This window comes from Palaemon carinicauda, chromosome 1 (genome assembly GCF_036898095.1).
Source record: "Palaemon carinicauda isolate YSFRI2023 chromosome 1, ASM3689809v2, whole genome shotgun sequence".
Lineage (NCBI taxonomy): Eukaryota > Metazoa > Arthropoda > Malacostraca > Decapoda > Palaemonidae > Palaemon > Palaemon carinicauda.
In genome coordinates this window covers 132,461,678-132,481,677 of record NC_090725.1, presented here as the reverse complement: position 1 = coordinate 132,481,677, position 20,000 = coordinate 132,461,678, and the positions used below count along the sequence as shown (strand labels likewise).

The 20,000-nt window shown below is 40.5% G+C and overlaps 2 protein-coding genes across 4 annotated transcripts in view; one reads left to right on the top strand and one right to left on the bottom strand.

Annotated features, from left to right (window-relative positions):
• The window catches only part of mRRF2 (mitochondrial ribosome recycling factor 2), a 464,036-nt gene that overhangs the window by 100,027 nt on the left and 344,009 nt on the right, over nucleotides 1-20,000 (bottom strand). The gene's annotated exons all lie outside the window — the stretch shown is intronic.
• On the top strand, nucleotides 3,670-6,955 carry LOC137643198 (piggyBac transposable element-derived protein 3-like). The gene is made up of 3 exons (XM_068376049.1): nucleotides 3,670-3,925; nucleotides 4,346-4,550; nucleotides 5,117-6,955. The coding sequence occupies exons 1-3, from the start codon at nucleotides 3,923-3,925 to the stop codon at nucleotides 6,754-6,756; spliced, it is 1,848 nt and encodes a 615-aa protein (XP_068232150.1). The 5' UTR covers nucleotides 3,670-3,922; the 3' UTR covers nucleotides 6,757-6,955.

Sequence of the window (20,000 nt, the reverse complement as noted above, 5' to 3'; positions counted from 1 at the left end):
TTGAGGACTTGTCTTATTAGGGAGAAGGGGGGAAAGGCGTACACGTCCAGGCCGTCCCACTTGTGCTGAAAGGCGTCTTCCATTGCCGCCTTCGGGTCTGGGACAGGAGAACAAAATACGGGGAGTTGAGCGTTCCACCTTGTTGCAAACAGGTCCATTACCCTAGACGCCCACATCTGGATAATGTGGCTTGCCACTTGTGGGTGTAGGGACCACTCCGTCGCTACTACTTGCCCCGCCCTGCAGAGGCCGTCTGCTAGGACGTTCTTCTTCCCCGGAATGAACCTTGCCGTCAGGTTGACGTCCTCCTTCTCCGCCCACCTTAGGAATTGAAGGGCCAGATCGCACAACTCCTTCGATCTCAGTCCCCCCTCCTTCTTCACGTATGCCACCACGGTTGCGTTGTCTGACATTAGGGCTACTGAGTTCGCCCTCATGTCCTCCTCGAAGTGGTAGCAGGCCTCCTGGACTGCCCTCATTTCCAGGACATTGATGTGGAGGGACTTCTCTTCTTCCGTCCACGTTCCCTTTGCGATCCTTTCTTGGAGGTGGGCTCCCCACCCTTCCTTCGATGCGTCCATGAAGAGAAGTAGCTCCGGAGGTTGGTTGGAAAGTGGCATCCCTCTCAAGGTGTGTGAGCGATCCTGCCACCACTCTAAGGCCCGTTTGGTCTCCTGCAGGACCGGCACCACTAAGTCCGTGGATATGTTCTGGTTCCACTGTTCTTTTAGGTTCCACTGAACCACCCTCAGGTGCTGTCTTCCGTGGGGAACCAGCTTCTCCAAGGACACCAGGTGTCCTACCAACCTCTGCCAATCCTTTGCTCTTCTGGGTTGTCCTCGAAGGAAGGGCAAGAGCACCCGGTCCAGGTTGTCTAGTCTGTCTGAGGACAGGAATGCCTTGACCTGCAACGAGTCGAGTACTATTCCCAGGTACGTCGTCCTGTTGGCCGGGGTTAACTGTGACTTCTCCAAGTTGACCATGATGCCCAGGTTTTTGAACAAACGTAGAAGATCTTCGCCTTGTCGTTTCAAGTCTTCCCTTGAGGATGAAAGGAGTAGCCAGTCGTCCAGGTATCTGATGAGACGAATGCCCCGTTCGTGTGCCCAAACGGAGACCATCGTGAACACTCTCGTGAATACCTGGGGGGCTGTTGAAAGACCGAAACACAAGGCCTTGAATTGCAACACCTGGGCACCCCACTTCACCCGAAGAAACTTCCTGCTTGATGGGTGGACGGGTACCTGGAAGTAGGCGTCCTTGAGATCTACAGATATCATAAAGTCCCCTTCCCTCAAGGACGCCATGACAGTCTTTGGTGTGTCCATCTTGAAGGGTATCTTCTTGATGAATTTGTTGAGGGCTGACAGGTCTATTACTGGCCTCCAACCTCCCGTCGCTTTCTCCACTAGGAACAGGCGGCTGTAGAATCCCGGGCCCTGCAATTCCACTGCTTCTAGGGCTCCTTTTTGCAACATCTTGTTGACCTCTTCGTCGAGTGCAGCCCTCTTCGCTGGGTCCTTGGACACCAACCAGTCCGCCATGGGACGCTGGGATCAACGGGGGCGGTTGTTCCAAGAACGGAATCCTGTAGCACTCTCTCAGAACTGAGACTGTCCACGGATCTGCTCCGTGGAGCTTTCATGCTTGCCATGCTAGACTGAAGCATCCCCCTACCTGAGGCTTGGGCAGGGAAGGGGGGCCTCCCATCTTACCTCCTATGGGAGGAACGGCCTGCTCGGCTTCTCCTGGCGGAGGAGTAGGAGCTCCTATACGTGGGTGGTGCCGAGGAGGATCCCCTTCGGGAGGGATTCGTTGAGGTAGGCCACTGGCCCGACGGGGGTTCTCGTCTTCCATGGGTTGGGACGGGATGCACTGTCACGGGCGCTTTCGTCACAGGCCTCCTGAAGTCGGGGCGACGAGCCGTCTGCGGCTTCAGGCTGGAGAGTTCCCTCTTCTTGGCCAGTTTCTCCATGATTTCCTCCGCCTTCTTCGTTGAAAATAGTTATTCTCCCCAGACGGAGCTATACTTCAATGCCCGAGATTCCCTTTCGGGGATCTTGACCGGAAGATTCTTGAATAGGGCGTCTCTTCTCCGCAGAACCCAGTTAGCCGAGAGAGCCAAGGACTGGAACGTCATGAATTTAAGTGCTCGGCTACCCGACTCCAGCAACTGGTTCAGAGCCTCCCGTTTTGTAGGCTCCATTGAGTCCTTTGGGATCTGGGTGCCGACCAAGGTGGTGGCCCACCAATCCAGCCAGGATGCCACGTTCACCAGGTCCTTGAGAGAGTTGCCTTGTAAGCGTCGATAGTACCCTAATTCTATTATGCCAAGTTGGCAACCTTACACCGCTAGTCATGCCCTCACGCTACGAGAATGATTTACTAGAAGTTTCTGGAATAAATTAAGTTTATACATAAGGACCTAGCAATGCATAGGAGACAGAAGAGATCCAGCCTATTCCTCAGAAGAGCCATCGTCTGACAGTCCTCTCCAGAATATATTCAGCCACTACATATCTCCTCCCCAACGTGCATAGTGTTTTCCTCTCCAACATGCATAATATTTTCTCTCAAATGTAAATAATGTTTGTGGAAACATTGGAATTTCAGTGGATTAAATTATAAGAAGTGCAGTGTACATGTGAGTACCAGTATATTATAAAAATTAATTATTTTTCGTGACTGGCCCTGTGTAATTGGGTTAAACTGTGAAGTGTATTTATTTGCTTAACCGTTCCGTAACCTTGTTTGATTCCAAGGACATAAGAGTAACAGTAAGTACATGAAAGTGCAAATTTGATTTATTTTCTAGTGTTGAAGTGTCAACTTTTTTCATTAATTGTTAAAATTAAATATTTTCATAAATTCAATTCTAGTAAAACAAGTGATTGTAAAATTTTTATAGTGTCATTTTGTCTTAGTCTAAGGTTTAGTTCAGATTTAATATTTCGAGTGATTTTTTTGTTGGTGTTAATTTTTAAATTTGTTAATTTTTCTATAGAAGATATTTATTTTTGTAAAGTGTGTATTATTTCGATCACCAATAATTAGTTCAGAGCTTTGCTCGGATCCCCTGACTAAGAACCGAAGTAAGAGGATGATTCAAGAATAGTTCCCGTTAAAAGTAAAGGAAGGATTGCTGAGGTAGAATCTTATAAGTATTTAGGAACTATGATCTCCAATACAAGGTCTTTAGAATTAGAGTTTAGTGAAAGATTGAAAAAAACAAATCAGACAATGGCTAGGTTAAGTAAAATTTGGAAATCAAATCAGACTATTTATCACTTTAGTGAGATCGGTGTTACTATTTGGACATGAGTCAAGGTATGACAATGAAACAATCTCCAATAGATTTAGTAGATTTGAGAACATAGCCCTCAGAAGGATATTGGGAGTTAAATGGCAGGACAGGATTAGAAATGAAACTATAAGAGAAATTACTCGAGTACCATATGTTGATGAGAGAATGATGAGCGCTAGATGGAGATGGTTTGGGCAGGTTCTTTGCAGCACTCCCAAAGAGAGATTAGTTCACCAAACGTTCAGCTGGGCTCCAGAAGGCACTAGAAGAGTTGGAAGACCTTGGCCTACATGGCTGAGGACTATGAAGCGCGAAGTAGATGATGAATGGGGGAGTATTGAATTAACCCTTTAAGGACCAAATAGCCCAAACGGGATCTTTAAAACAGCTACTTTTGGGTAGTCGTGGTGAACATGTTTATGCCTGTCTGAAATTGACGCTTTGGCAACTCATAGAGACACGCCTCTGCTCTTCGAATCAGCCAATCAGAAGCCGCCTGCCCTTCTCGCCAAGTCTGTAGCTCCTTCCAAAGACACCTCACTTGTGCTCCAGCCGCAAAAGTGTCAAGACCCGTCGCAGTAACGTCCACGTTTCCCCCCCCCCCCGACCTTCGTAATCATGGTAAGTACACAGTGACTGTAGGATAGTGAAGCCGAGTGATATGTTTACCTTTTGATGTGGGTTTCAATGGCTGTAGTGTTACTGACGTGTCATAGTGACTATCGGAAAAAGTATAGATCCCGCATGGGCTACCTCGGTCGAGTTTAGGCGGACCACGCTCATCCAATATGGGATCTATTGGACCGTAACGGTTCTACCGCGCACTAGGTTACGACGCACATCGTTTTTGCAATTTATTTTAGTGATTGTCTGAGACATTTGTGAATAGTTTTGACCATATTTGTAGAAATAATAGTGATGATTTAGATATGTTAGGCTCATGTGCATTCAAAATATTACCTTACAAGGGATTAAATTACTTTTTTGTTAGGCAGTTACATTTTTTTCATTACATGATTTTAATTTTTTTTTTTTTTGCAGTTTCGTGGCCATACGTTTTATGGGCATCGCAACGCTGCATTGGAGACTCAGGAACGTACACCATGGGTTGCCCCTGACGATGCTGAAGGAAGTGATGTCGACGTGAGCCCTTTGGATGTCGACAGTGATGACGACGACCCTTCGTACGTTCCTGACGACGAAGGCCTTACTCTGGAGGATGCTTTTGACCCTCCCAATGCTAGAGGTTAGTATGAGAGAGAGAGAGAGAGAGAGAGAGAGAGAGAGAGAGAGAGAGAGAGAGAGAAAGAGAGAGAGAGAGAGAGAGATGGAGATGGAGATGGAGAGAGAGAGAGAGAGAGAGAGAGAGAGAGAGAGAGAGAGAGAGAGAGAGAGAGAGAGATTTGTTTAAAAAAAAAATTTAAAAGCCTAGTTGTTACAATGGTTGCTCTTTAAATTTGTTTTCATTGTGTTGCTCTTTAAATTTTTGTAAACAATAAGTATTTTTTAAACTTATTTGTGTACTTGCATACTCACTGACATACACATGCACACACATGCATACTCACTGACATACACATGCACACACATTCATACTCACTGACATACACATGCACACACATGCATACTCACTGACATACACAAGCACACACATGCTTACTCACTGACATACACATGCACACACATTCATACTCACTGACATACACATGCACACACATGCATACTCACTGACATACACATGCACACACATGCATGCACACACACCAGCACACACGGTTCATTTACTGTTTCACTTATTTATTCTTGTTTCAGGTCGCAGGGTCAATGTTGTTGTCCCTCAGGAGATGCCTGTGGAAGAGGAAGGTGAAGGTGAGGTTAACCCTAAGAGGCCTCGTGTTGGTGAATGGAAGAAGGACGACATTGACATCCAACCCCTGCCCGACTTCATTCATCCACAGCCGGACTTCTTGAGGGAACCTTATGAGTATTTCTCTCAGTTCTTCACAGCTGAATTGAGGGATCACATCGTTTTCCAGTCCAACCTGTACTCAAGACAGAAGGATGTAGGCAGTAACTTCCACATATCAGAAGAGGATGTCATGGTTTTCCTTGGCCTCATCATATACATGGGCCTGGTTCCTCTCCCTAGCATCGTCGACTTCTGGGCCGTGAAGACCAGGATTCCTCAGGTTGCAGACTTCATGTCCAGGAACCGCTTCAAGGCCATTCGATCATCACTTCACTTCAACGACAATGACCAGGCAGCAGGCTCCCAAGATCGGTTCTTCAAGGTGAGAGTCCCCTTCAGCAAGGTCACCAGAGAGTTCCTGAAAGTTCCCGAGACTCCTATCCATTCCATTGATGAAGTGATGGTTGCCTACAAGGGCACAAGGGCTGGTAACCTTCGCCAGTATGTAGCCAAGAAGCCTGACAAGTGGGGCTACAAGTTGTTCTGCCGCTCCAGCGTGGATGGATTTGTGCATGATATTCTTATGTACCAAGGGGAGACAACCTTTGTGAGCCACCCTACTCAGCTGTCTGAAGAGGAGAATGCCATGTCTGTCACTTCCAAGTTTGTTGTCTCCCTTGTTAAGACCATCAAGGACCCAAGTCACGCAGCAGTGTATGCAGACAACTACTTCACCAGTATAGGGTTGGCTAAGTACCTGAGATCGAAGTATGGATGCCGGTATGTGGGAACTGCCAGGGAAAACCGAGTTGGACATCCTCCCCTGAAGTCTGTGAAGGAGATGAGCAAGAAGACGACGCAAAGGGGCACACTGGACTACGTCTCTTCTGATGGCATCCTCGTTGCAAGATGGAAGGACAACAGCGTCGTGACAATCTTGTCCACTGATGTCGGTGTCAACCCCATGGGAACAGTGGAGCGGTACGACAGGGCACAGAAGAAGAAGGTTCCCATTCCTTGTCCATCTGCCATCCAGATGTACAACAACCGCATGGGTGGCATCGACAAAAGTGACATGTTGACACACCTCTACAAGACCCCCTTCAGAGCAAAGAGGTACTACATGAGGCTCTTTGCTTACCTCCTGGACCTGATCATCTGCAACGCTTGGATTCTGTACAAGAGGGATTGCTTGGCTTTGCAGACGAACCCAAAGCCCCTCAAGGACTTCCGACTGGATATCTCCAATTGGCTGAGAAGTTTCAAGACATCAAACTTCAGGATTACTAGAAATTCTCTTGGCACCAGGGATGTCCCTTTGCCCAAAAGGGGCCAACGGGCAGTTTTGCCAAGTATAGAGTCACGCCAGGATGCCACTGCCCTACACATGCCAAAGCATGTCACCATGAGGCAGACCTGCAAGTTCTGTTCAACTGCAGGCCACATCCACAGGTCTCGCTGGATGTGTGAGGAGTGCAAGGTGGCCCTTTGCCTCACTGAAAATCGTAATTGTTTTGCTTTGTTTCATAAGATTTCCAAGTAATTTTTGTTTTTGCTCTTTTTCAATAGATTTTAAAGTAAGTTTTATAATGTTTCTATTTTATCAATGATGAGTAAGGTTTATTATATTTTTTGCATTTTCAGAGTATTTTTGTATTTTTATAGTATTTTTGTATTTATTGAATATTGTATTTTCTTGTATTTATAACGTATTTCTTATTTAATTAAATTGTTAAGCCATATATGTGTTTCTGTTATACATTGGCACTATAAAAAAACTTTCTGTTATACATTAGAACTAAAAAAACAATGTTGGGCGAAACTTCAAAATCTGTGCCGTTATGGTCCAATAGATCCCATATGGGATGAGCGTGGTCCGCGTAAACTCGCCCAAGGTACCCAAATGGGATACTTCATTGCATGCAATTATTTCGGTAATTTGGAAAATTTTTTAAAAGTACACAAGAATAAAAAGGTCTTGTATTTTCTAATACTACAACATACTAAAAGGAATTTTTAAAGTTTCCCATAAAACCTAGGGTGGACCTTAAAGGGTTAAAAGCTCAAGATAGAGCTGACGGGCGAAATCTAACCAAGGCCCTTTGCGTCAATAGGCGTAGGAGGGGATAATGATGATGATGATGTATCAGATTATGTAATATAAAGCAGGTGAGTCTGGGAGCTCGGGAATATACGTAATTCGCTAGTTGTAATATATAATTTTTGGTGCCCAAACCCTAGGATCTAGCAAGTATAAATATTGGTGATATTAGGGCCATGTTTTGATGAAAGGTTTGACCAGTTTAGTGGGCATAGGATTCCGTGTATTGTTAGGATATATTTCTTGGAGAGCTAAAGTTATTTGTAAAGTACAAGATGGCACAATTAAATGTACAAGAGTTTTTGGAAAACTCAATTGCTCAGGAATTGTCGAAAGCTAATGTAACTAAAGCTCAGTGGCTAGCTATTTTAATGGCATGTGGGGGCCATGCAACTAGGGGAATAATTAAAGCCCAAATGAAGTGTCTAGCCTTAGAAGCATTGATAGAATCTTGAAAGTTGCTAGAAGAAGATATTGCAGCAGCTCGAGACCTTTTGGAGAAGGCTGAAGCAGAATTCGTAGAGAAGCAAGTATCAGATGACCCACAAACTGAAGGAACGAAAGCAGAAATGAATGTAGAGGCTGTGGTTAGACGAATTGCAGAGGAAGAGAATTTGATTAAGTTGATGATAGCAGAATGCGAGGAATGGGAAGAGAGAGGGAAGAGACAACAGAAATTGCAAGATGGGAAGAAAGAGAGAGAGAGAAGTAAGGGAAATTGCAAGACATGCGAGGTATATGGGAGAAAAGAGAGAAGAAGCAAGAGAAGTTGGAAGACATGCAAGGGAATTGGAACTGTTGAATGCTCGTGCTAGATTGTTGCCAACTCAAACAAGTGTGACCCCTGCTATGCACGATCCCGTGTTTAATGTGGCGAATGCACAGACATTGATCCCAAAATTCACGGAAGAAGCTCCGAACGAGTTCTTCGATCATTTTGAAATGATCGCATCGACGATGGAACGGCCAGAAGATAAATGGTATGTGTTATCGCAGATAGTTCTTATTGGAAAAGGATGCAGTGTGTATCTTGCCTTGTCTCAGGACTAGAGGAAGGAGTATCAAGAAGTTAAAAGGAGAGTGCTGTAAGTGTAACCGATGACCCCTGAATACTATAATGAAAGTTTCTGAAGTTTGTGGAAGGACAAGAAAATTATTTTCCTGGTTTACGGTTATCAGGTACGACAATGTTTTAAAAGATGGTTAAAGGCTACCAAAGTGAGAGATGGCTGATTTAGAAGAACTGATAGTAGTGGAATAATATTTACGAGGAATTCCTGAACATATTCAAAAGTACTTTAGAGAGAGAGGTGAAGAAACATGAAAGAGCCGCTTCACAGAGCGAAGATTATAATATTATCAGTCGTAAACCCTCCTCAGATAAGAAGTGTCAACCATCATTCCAACCAAGTGTCAAGTATTGGCCAAACCATGGAAACCTGTTCAGTAATAACTATGGGAACAAGTTCAATAGTTACAGTGGAAGTACCACGGGTACTGTTCCAAAGCAGAATGCGATAGTATCAAAGCAACAACCGTCGAATCATCCTCCTTTAGGTGTTGTGAAAGACGTGCAGAAGATTAATATTGTCTGTTATAAGTGTAGCAAAAAAGGCCATATCAGTAAGCAATGGCAAAAAGGGACATATTAGTAAGGAATGTTGGTCGAACCAACCGAAAGCAGTCGCCCAAGTGGTTAAGGATAATTCAACTCCACAGAATACAAAGACAAAGAATCAAACAGGAAAGGTCGACGAGGAAAATAAAACAGCTAACGTTTACACGGCGAAAACGACAACCCCAAACAGCGTGGATGACTTGCAACCATATAATTGTGAAGGTATGTTAGCCGCTCTGGATGGGAGCAAGCAAGTCAAGATATTGTGCAACACAGGATCTAATCATAGCGTGGTGACAAGAGATGTACACTCGTTGGTGGAACAGTCTGTCAAAGGAGATTCAATCCTTTTGAAGGGAATAGGATGTGAGGAGGTTAACCCCATTTGCAGTTTGAAACTGTCATGAGAGTTGGTGACAGGTCATTTTTTATTTTCCAGTAAAGGATTCATTGGCTGCTGAAGGAGTGGAAGTCCTACACGAAAATGAGGTTGGTAGAGTGCCGTTTGTCCCTTGTCCCATTGTAACGGAGAAACCACTGAAGTATAGTCCTATGACTGAACTAGAGAAGGACTACTCGTATCTGTTTCTAGTTGTGTGACGACAAGGAGTATGACAAAGAAAGTGGCTGCAGAAGAAGACAGAGAAGCCAAAGGAACGATGAACTTGGAAGATTTGGTCACGGAAGAAGAGGTTTCCCATGATAGTAAGCAAGAGGAGAGCTCCTAAGAGAGCCCTCAAGAAGAAAATGGCAGATGAATGAACAGGAAGACAAGGAAGCAATGGATTTGGAAGAAATAGAAAACTCAGCGTTAGAAGTAGGACAAGTGAGTCAAAAAAGGTTGATAAGATTGCAGCGGAAGGATGTGACATTAACAGAATTATTATACCGTGTGGTGGATGAGACAGAGGTGCAGCAGTCTCCCACCTGTTATTACCTCAATGATGGGGTGCTTATGAGGAAGCATACACCCGCCGATATCCCTGGGAATGCTGAAGGGGGCACATACCATCAGATATTGAATCCCGCACAGCTGAGAAGAAAGGTGATCGCCGTAGCACATGAGATGGGACACATGGAAATAAGAAGGATGACAGAGAAGATTATGAAACACTTTTTCTGGCCTGGAATGCATAGGGATGTGAGCCAGTTTTGCCGTGCATGTCACGTTTGTGAGATGGCTGGAAAGCCTAACGAGTACATCAAGAAGGCTCCCTTACACCCAATTGAAGCACAAGGAGAACCCTTCAGCAAAGGATCAACTAAAATGTTGGCAGAAAAATGGAAAGATTGAGAGGAAATGGATGGAGAATATGTCAAGAACTTGCAGAAAAGGACTGGCGAAATAGAAAGATTTCCCTCTAAAACCTGAAAATGAGCCCAGGAAAGCCGAAGAAAAGGTTTGGTAAGAAAAGTAAGAACAAACAGTTTGCATTAGGACAACAGGTGGTGGTTTACTTACCGATAAGGAGATTCCCTCTAGCCAACAAATTCCAAGGACCATTCCGGATTCTGGAGATCAGTGACCTGACTTACGTTATCGAAATACCAGGAAGGAGGACAAGTCAAAGGAAGGCCATATAAACTTTGAAACTGATACCACAAGCACCCGATTTCAACAAGAAATTCCTTATCCAAGTGGATGTGTCCGATAATGGGATTGGAGCTGTCATATTGTAAGAAGGATACGAAGGAAATTTTCACCTCATGTGTTTTATGTCGTCGGAGCTGAAGAAGCCTCAGCAAGCTTACTCGAAAGTTGAAAAAACTGCTTGCGTTAATTACAGTGATAAGGAAGTTTGAAGTATATGTAAATAGACCACAGAATGAAGAAAATTGCGGATTATTCGGATCACAATCCTTTAACTTTTGTCGATGAAATGAAGAATAATAATGAAAGGTTAACTCGGTGGTCGTTATGTTTACAAAAATATTGTATTAATGTATAGCATTTATCAGATAAGGATAATGTGGTTGCAAGCTATCTATCTCGGGCTAAATAAGTGGATTCAGGCCTGGGATATATAATTTTTTTGTGGGGAGCTACCTTACGATGCTGGTCTGACTTGAGAGTAGATTGTTTTATTCATGTATTTCATTTGTGTATTTAAGAGATGTATAGCCAGCTTGCAAGGTGAGTTCCACCCCAGTAGGTTTAAGTAAATGTATGTAAATTATATAAGACTTTCATCTGCCATTTAGTTATATTTCAATTCAGTTCCGTATTTGTGAATTTACGTTATTTTAAACAATTAGATTTTCATTTCATGTAGTTTTGTTACCAAGTCTTGTGTAATATTGTTAAAAGGTATGTTGTATGACACACACGCTAGGGACTGCATTATGTTTCCACGTGGTTGGAAGAAGCACAAAGGTTCTAGACTAAAATTTTAATCTTTTTTTTAATGTTACGACAGGAGGTGGACGGCATTAGCTGAGAGTTTCCTTGCAAGCGACGATAGTACCGTACATTTCATTATGCCATGTTGACAACCTTACACCGCTAGAGTCATGACCTCACACTACGAGAATGATTTACTAGAAGTTTCTTAAATAAATTAATATATAAGGATCTAGCAATGCATAGGAGACAGAAGAGATCCAGAATATCCCTCAGAAGAGCCACCATCCGACAGCCCTCTCCAGCATCTATTCAGCCACTCCGTAACTCCTCTTCAACGTTCATAGTGTTTTCCTCTCCAACATGCATAGTGTTTTCTCTCAAATGTGAATAGTGTTTGTTCAAACATTGGAATTTCTGTGGTTTAAATTATAAGAAGTACCGAGTATATGTGAGTACCAGAATATTATAAAAATTAATTGGTTTTTGTGACTGACCCTGTGTAATTAGGTTAAACTGTGAAGTGTATTTATTTTGCGTGAGCCAAAGGACATAAGAGTAACAGTCGAGTATATGTAAGTGTAAATTTTATTTTCTATAATACTAAAGTGTCTATTTTTTTTTTATTAATTGTCAAAATTTGATATTTTTATAAATTCATTTCTAGTGAAACAAGTAATTGTATAATTTTTATAGAGTGTAATTTAGTTGAGATTTAATATTTTGAGTGAAATATTTTTGGTGTCAACTTTTTAATTCGTTAATTTTTAATATTGAATGTTTATCTTTATAGTGTGTATTATTTCGATCACCAATAATTAGTTCAGATCTTTGTTCGTATAACCTCACTAAGAACCGAAGAAAGAGGTTGATTCAAGAATAGTTCCCGTTAAAAGTAAAGTAATTACCCAGTTTTTGTTTTGAGTGTAACGTAAAGAGATCTTTAGATATTGTGTTCATATACATTATCATCTGGGAGTTGTGTATTATTCTCAGAGCTCGGAGGTATTTCTCTTGTGTATCAGATTAAGTAATATAAAGCAGGTGAGTTTGGGAGCTCGGGAATTTATGTAATTCGCTATTCGTAAAGATATATATACAGATTTTATATATATATATATATATATATATATATATAAATATATATATATATATATATATATATATATATATATATATATATATATATATGATATACCGTGCTAGTCGGTATATCTTAGCAATCCATGGTTGCCAACGGTTGTACTCGTACAAGCGAATGAGCAACATCGTAGAGTAATGAGAGCTTTGGGTGTGGAGGAAATGCCTGCCTAAATCTTAATGAAGTCACTGGCAGCAGGGAGATGGATTGAGTCGAACGCAATGGACAAACTGTCTCATTAGCTTTAATCCTGATACCTGGCTGAAGATCTAACTAGAATTAAGATGGACCGGCAGGGGTCACTTGCCTTAGATAGATAGGCATTGCATATCACAAGTAACTGGCTATCCTTTTATGTATCTAGCCAATGAATCCTCTTAGGATTTAGTCAGTCATAGAAAGAGAAGATGAAAGAATAGCCCCCCTGCTCCGGGCATAGCGGGGCGCTAAGAATCTCCCGGTTTATAAATACTAAAGTTCAAATCAAAGCAGAGCAATAGGAGTATAATAGTTTGCTATGCTGCAACAAATAGTAAGGAAAGATGAATACTATGAAGAACTGTAAAGGTTAATTGATGAAATCCCTGAGAGAGATATGAAAGTTGTGATTGACGACTTCAATGCGAAAGTTGGAAGAAATAATCAACGGATAGAGAAAGTGATGGGTGCTGAGGGTCATGGCGAAGTTGCAAATGAAAATGGAGCACATTTCATAAGTTTCTGTTCAGCAAACAACTTTGTCATTGGAGATACTATTTTTCAACACAAGGACATCCACAAGTATACACAGACTTCACCATGTGGCAATTACAAAAATCAGATAGATCACATTGCCATTAATAAAGAAAGAATGACTCTGATAAATGTAAGAAGCTATAGAGGGGCAGATATTGGTAGTGATCACCAGCTCCTCATTGCCACACTGAAATTAAAACTGAAAGCACCCAACAGAAAGAGGGCTACAATACCTAGGTTTGATACAACTAAGCTTTTAGAAGAAGAGTACAGGGAAACATTTGTAATTGAATGTAAGAATCGATTTGCGGTCTTAAAGATTATAAGAGACGAAGACCAGACAATTATTTAAGACTGACCTGATATTAAGAACATATATCAGTCAGTTGGTAGTAAACTCTTAGGACACTCAGATACAAGGAGAAAACCTTGGATATCAGATGATACTTGGGATACTATAAAAATGAAGTAAAACACAGAAATTGATTGTTGAAAGATTTCGAGGAAGTTATGAAAATTACAAGGTAGAGCATGCTATGTATTCCCGTATTGACAGTGAGGTCAAAAGAAAAGCCAGGAATGACTGGAGAGAATATTTAAACACTAAAGCAGATGAGGCTGACAAAACTATGAATTCAGGAAGTGGCTATGGTGTAAGAATTGCTCATACAAATATCAAAGAAATGTCAACTGGAACAAAATAGAGATGGCTCTGTTACAACAACAGGAGAGGAAGAAAGACAAGGTTGGATGGAACACTTTAGTGAGGTTTTGAATAGGAGATGTAAAGGAAATGATTTGATAGATATACCTGAAGCTAATGAAGACCTTGATGTGACCATGAATGGATTCAGTGTGTTTGAAGTAGAAGCTATCCTAAAAAGACTAGAGATGGAAAGCTCCGGGATATGACAGAAAAACTGCCGAGATGATACTGGCCGAAAATGAAGTGACTCCCAGAGTACTTACTAGATTATTTTGTAAAATGTGGCATGAAGAGGCAAAACCTGGTGAATGGGAGCTAGGCGTGTTGGTGAAGAAAAAAAAATGAGACCTGACTGATGGCAATAATTACAGAGGCATAACATTTACGTCAGTTGTTATCAATATATATATTATGCTTATTCTAAAGAAACTGGAGAGAAAAATTGATGAAATGCTGAGAGATGAACAAGCAGGACTTAGAAAAGGTAGAAGTTGCACTGACCAAATTTTCCTTTTGAGACATGTACAGAAATAAGTAGAATATAGAAATCCAGTTTTGATGGCATTTGTAGACTATGAAAAAGCCTTTGATACTGTGTACCAGCCAATATTGTGGAGAGCCCTGTGTTATTATGGAATTCCTCTTAAATATGTAAATTTGATTAAGTCTGTTCATGAGCATAGCAATTGCAAAGTTAATGTTAATGGAGTCTTATCAAATGAATTTCCAGTGAACAGCAGATTACTCCAAGGGAATGTGTTGTCACCTATGTTGTTTATCCTCCTCATTGACTTTGTAATACATAGAAGAGTCAGTGATGGTGGAGAAGGATTGGACTGTATTGGTGATAGGAATTTAGCAGACCTAGAGTATGCTGATGATGCTGTCCTTGTTAGCCGAATACCACAGGATTTGCAATGCTTGCTTACCAGAATGCATGAAATATCACACGAGGTTGGGCTAAAGATAAATAGAAGAAAGACAGATGGTGAGAATGGAGCATGCAATGGAAGATGAAATATCATTGGAAAGAGAAAGGATTAATTACGTAGAATCCTTTAAATATTTAGGAACTATAATCTCCAATACAGGTTCCATAGAATTGGAGTTTAGTGAAAGATTGAAAAAAGCAAACCAGACAATGGCTAGGTTAAGTAAAATTTGGAAATAAAATCGCCTGGAATTGCATATGAAAATCAGACTATATATCAGTTTAGTGAGATCGGTGTTACTCTATGGACATGAGTCATGGTATGACAATGAGACATTCTCCAAGAGATTTAGTAGATTTGAGAACAAAGCCCTCAAAAGGATATTGGGATTTAAATGGCAGGGCAGGATTAGAATTGAAACTATAAGAGAGATTACTCAAGTGCCATCTGTTGATGAGAGTATGATGAGGGGTAGATGGAGATGGTTTTGGCATGCTCTTCCCACTCCCCTAGAGAGATTAGTTCACTAAACGTTCAGCTGGGCTCCACAAGGCATTAGAAGAGTTAGTATACCCAGGCCTACATGGCTGAGGACTATGAAGCGCGAAGTAGGAGATGAGGAATGGAGAAGTATTGATTTAAAAGCTCAAGATAGAGACGACTGGCAAAATCTAACCGAGACCCTCGCGTCAATAGGCGCAGGAGGAGATTATGATAATGATATATGAATGTGTATCAACATCATCATCTCCTCCTTCGCCTATTGACACAAAGGGCCTTGATTACATTTTGTAAGTCGTCTCTATTTTGAGCTTTTAAAACAATACTTCATGATTCATCATCTCCTACTTCCTGTTTCATAGTCCTCAGCCATGTAAGCCTGAATTTTCCAACTCCTCTATTGCCTTGTGGAGCCCAGTTGAAAGTTTGGTGAACTAATCTCTCTTGGGGAGTGCAAAGAGCATGCCCATACCTTCTTCATCTACCCATCACCATGATCTCATCCACATATGGCACTCGAGTAATCTCTCATAATTCAATTTCTAATTCCATACTGCCATTTACCTCCCAATACTGTATTCTTCTGAAGGATTTGTTCTCAAATCTAAAAAATCTGTTGGATATCGTTTCGTTGTCATACCACAACTCATGTCATTAAAGTAACGCCAATCTCACTAATCTGATATATAGCCTCATTTTTATATGTAATTTCAGGCGATTTGATTTCCAATTTTTACTTAATCTAGCTATTGTCTGATTTGGTTTTCTTAATCTTTCATTAAACTCAAATTCTAAAGATCCTGTATTAGATATCATAGTTCCTAAATATCTAAATGATTCCAACTCATTAATCGTTTTTACATCAAATGATATTTCATCTTCTGTTGTATATTCCGTTCTCATCATGTCGGTCTTTCTTCTATTTACCTTGAGCCCAACCTCATGTGATATTTCATGCATTCTGGTAAGCAGGTTTTGCAAGTCCTGTGGTGTTCTGATAGTTAGGGCATCATCATCAGCATACTCTAGGTCAGCCAATTTCCTGTTACCAATCCAGTCCAATCCTTCACCACCCCCAACTGCTTTATGCATTACAAAATCCATGAGGAGGATAAAAAAAACATAGGTGACAACACATTCCCTTGGAGTGCTCCACTTTTCACTGGAAATTCATTTGATAGGACTCCAGTAACATTAAGATTGGACTTGCTATGCTAATGTAGAGATTTAATCAAATTTACATATTCAAGAGGAATTCCATAATAACGAAGGACTCTCCATAAAATTGGCCGGTGCACACTATCAAAGGCTTTTTCATAGTCCAAAAATGCCATCAAAAGTGGACTTCTATATCCTACACATTACTGTATATGTCTCATAATGAAAATTTGATCAGTACAACTTCTATCTATTCTAAATCCTGCTTGTTCATCTCTTAGCTTTTCATCAATCTTTCTCTCTACTAGTCTCTAGAATAAGCATACTATATACATTCATGACAACTAACATAAGTGTGATGTCTCTGTTATTATTTAATCAGTCAGATCTCCGTTTTTCGCCATTTTCACCATGGTTTTGCCTCTTCATGCCACATTCTACAAAATAATCTTTTAAGTCTTCCGTGTCCCTTCATTTTTGGCTAATATCATCTCAGCAGTTATTTCATCGTATCCGAGACTTCCCCTCTCTAGTTTTTTAATGACTTTGACTTCAAACAAACTTAATTCATTCCTGGGCATATCAAAGGTTTCCTCAGCTTCAGGTATATCAATCAAATTATTCCCTTCGTATCTCCTATTCATGGCCTTTCTTCATCCTCTGCTGTTATAACAGATCCATCTCTCGTTTTGATGGGTATATGCTTCTTCTTTGCCTCAGTAGAAATTTCATAAATAATTCTAAGAGCAATTCTTACAACAAAGCCACTCCCTGAATGCATAGCTTTGTCAGCCTCGTCTGCTTTCTTGTCTAAATATTCTCTCCGGTCCTTCATAGTTTTTCTTTTGACTTCCCTATTAATACTGGAATACTTCGAATACTCTACCTTGTAATTTTCATTACTTCCTCGAAAAATTTCAACAATCAATTTCTGTCTTTGTCCCATATTTATAGTATCACAAGTATCATTTGATATCCATAGTTTTCTCCTTACAACTACATGATACAAAACTTCACTACCTAGGTATTCTATCTACCTTTCTGTTGGGTGCTATCAGTTTTAATTTCAGTGCAGCAATGAGGAGCTGGTGATCAATACCAATACCTGCACCTCTATAGCTTCTTACATTTCTCAGAATTCTCCTTCTCTCTCTTAATTGATGACTATGTGATGTATTTGATTTTTGTAATTGCCACATGGTGAAGTTCATGTATATTTGTGGATATCATTGTGCTGGAAAAGAGTACCTCCAACACCAAGATTGTTTGTTGAAGAAAAACGCATAAAATGTGCTCCATTTTCATTTGCAACTTTGCGAAGACCCTCAACACCCATCACATTCTCTATACCTTGATTATTCCTTCCAACTTTAGCATTGAATTCACTAATCATAATTTTCATATCTCTCTCAGGGATCTCATCTATTACATTCTGCAGTTCTTCATAGCATTCATCTTTCCTTTCTTCAGGGGATTCATTTGTTGGTGCATAGTAAACTATAATACTCATATTGCCCTGTTTTGATTAAAACTTTGCAAATATAAAAATCTACTATTTACAGCTCTCCATTCCGCTAATGCCTTTCTTTCTTTATTTCTTCCTTTCTCTCTGCATGTATATATGTATATATAGGCCTATATATGTGTGTGTGTTTGTATGTACATATATACATACTTACATACATATATATGTATATATATATATATATATATATATATATATATATATATATATATATATATATGTATATATTCTACATGTATATATACATATATATAATTATATATATTCTATATTTATATATATAAATATATATATATATATATATATATATATATATATATTTGTTTTAGAAATACAGTATATATATATATATATATATATATATATATATATATATATGTGTATATATATATATATATTTCAGCCTCGTTTGTCCCAGGCAAGAAAATCCTTACGGACAACCTGAGCCAAAATACTCAGATAGTTGGATCCGAACGTCTTTTTTTTTTGGTTCACCTCTAATAGACCTGTTTGTGATGTCCCTAAGCCAGAAGCCTTCATTATACTGCTTGCTAGTACAGGATCCACGGGTTTTTTTTTTCAGGACGGCCATACATTGAACCCATTTTGTCGGATCAAAAGGTTCCTCAACAAAGCGAGATCTTCGTCCAACCTGACTATGATACTCATAGCTCCTTTATGGTAACATGCAGTCATACCAGGATCTTCTGGTGATGTTGACAGAGGTTGCGAAGGAGTTATACCATTTGACCTATCTTCTTCATCAACCACACTCACAGAGCAGTCGCATCTCTGTAATTTCAAACCTGGAGGTTATCCAGCATCTCTTTACTAAGAAGGGCTTTCTGTGACCAGTGGCGAAAAGGATGTCTAGATACCTCAGGAGGTCATCTATTGCAATGTATCAGGCAAAGTGGGTCATCTATTGTGGTTGGTGTCGTGGAAGGGGTATCTCTCCTCTCAGATAGCCGAGTTTCAATTGTATCTCCTAAAGGAAAATCTCAGCTCAGCTCAGGGGTGAAAGGCTATTGCTCGGCCTTGAGCCAGATTTTTAGACTGAACGGGGTTCCTATTTCTTCTTTGACATAATTGTTATTGCTCATTTGGATCTTTGAGTTATCTTGCCCTCAGCCAGAAATGAGATCTCCTCTTTAGAACGTGGTTAGTGTCCTCCATTCTCTTAAAAAGTTCCTTTCCAACTGTTGAGTTGAGCCTCCGACAAGGACTTGACTTTCAATATGGTTTTCCTACTCTCTCTCTTGCCTCAGCGAAGAGAGTAAGCAAGCCTCGTGATCTCTTGTACGGCATGGGCCATTCCAAGGAATGGGAGCAAGTTGCTCTCAGTTCTGTCCCTGATTTTATTGCAAAGACTCAAAATCCTGCTGTAGTGAACTCTAGGGCTGTAACCTTTGATAAATATCAACTGTTACTTTGTCCTGAGAACATACAAGCAGAGCAACTTCTCAGTATGGGCAAGGTTAAGAGGAAGGTTACACGGAACACAGTCTTCTCTTGGATCAAAGAAGTCATTAACCATGCTCTAGATCAATCCCTTCACCCTGAAGAAAGCATGTGTCAATCCTGGGTAAGTGTTCAGCCAGTTAAACGCACTTCCACATACCTTCTGGTGAGTCTCCTAGTAGAGAACAAGGGTTTGTACATGTAGGAATAAATGAAAAATTTGGAATGAATTTGTATTTTTCCTAACTACACCTAAAGTTCTTTACACATAATTATCTCACCATCACCTTCCCTCAGTCAGGAGGTTAACTGCCACCTCGCTAAAGTTTATTACGACTGTGAGACCCTCCTTATGCTGAACTTACTCCTAGTAAAGAACTTAAGCTTTATATAGTTAGGAAAAATACAAATTACTCCAAAGTTATCATATCTATTGGCACCCTGTTCCAAGTCTTCTTTTTATCAATTTGATGGTTCTTAGTTTCTCTAGTGTTTCCTCAATTTAGGTCTGATTATGTTTATGAATATTTTGGCTTTTTAGTTTCTGTATTGTTTTGGATAGTTCTGC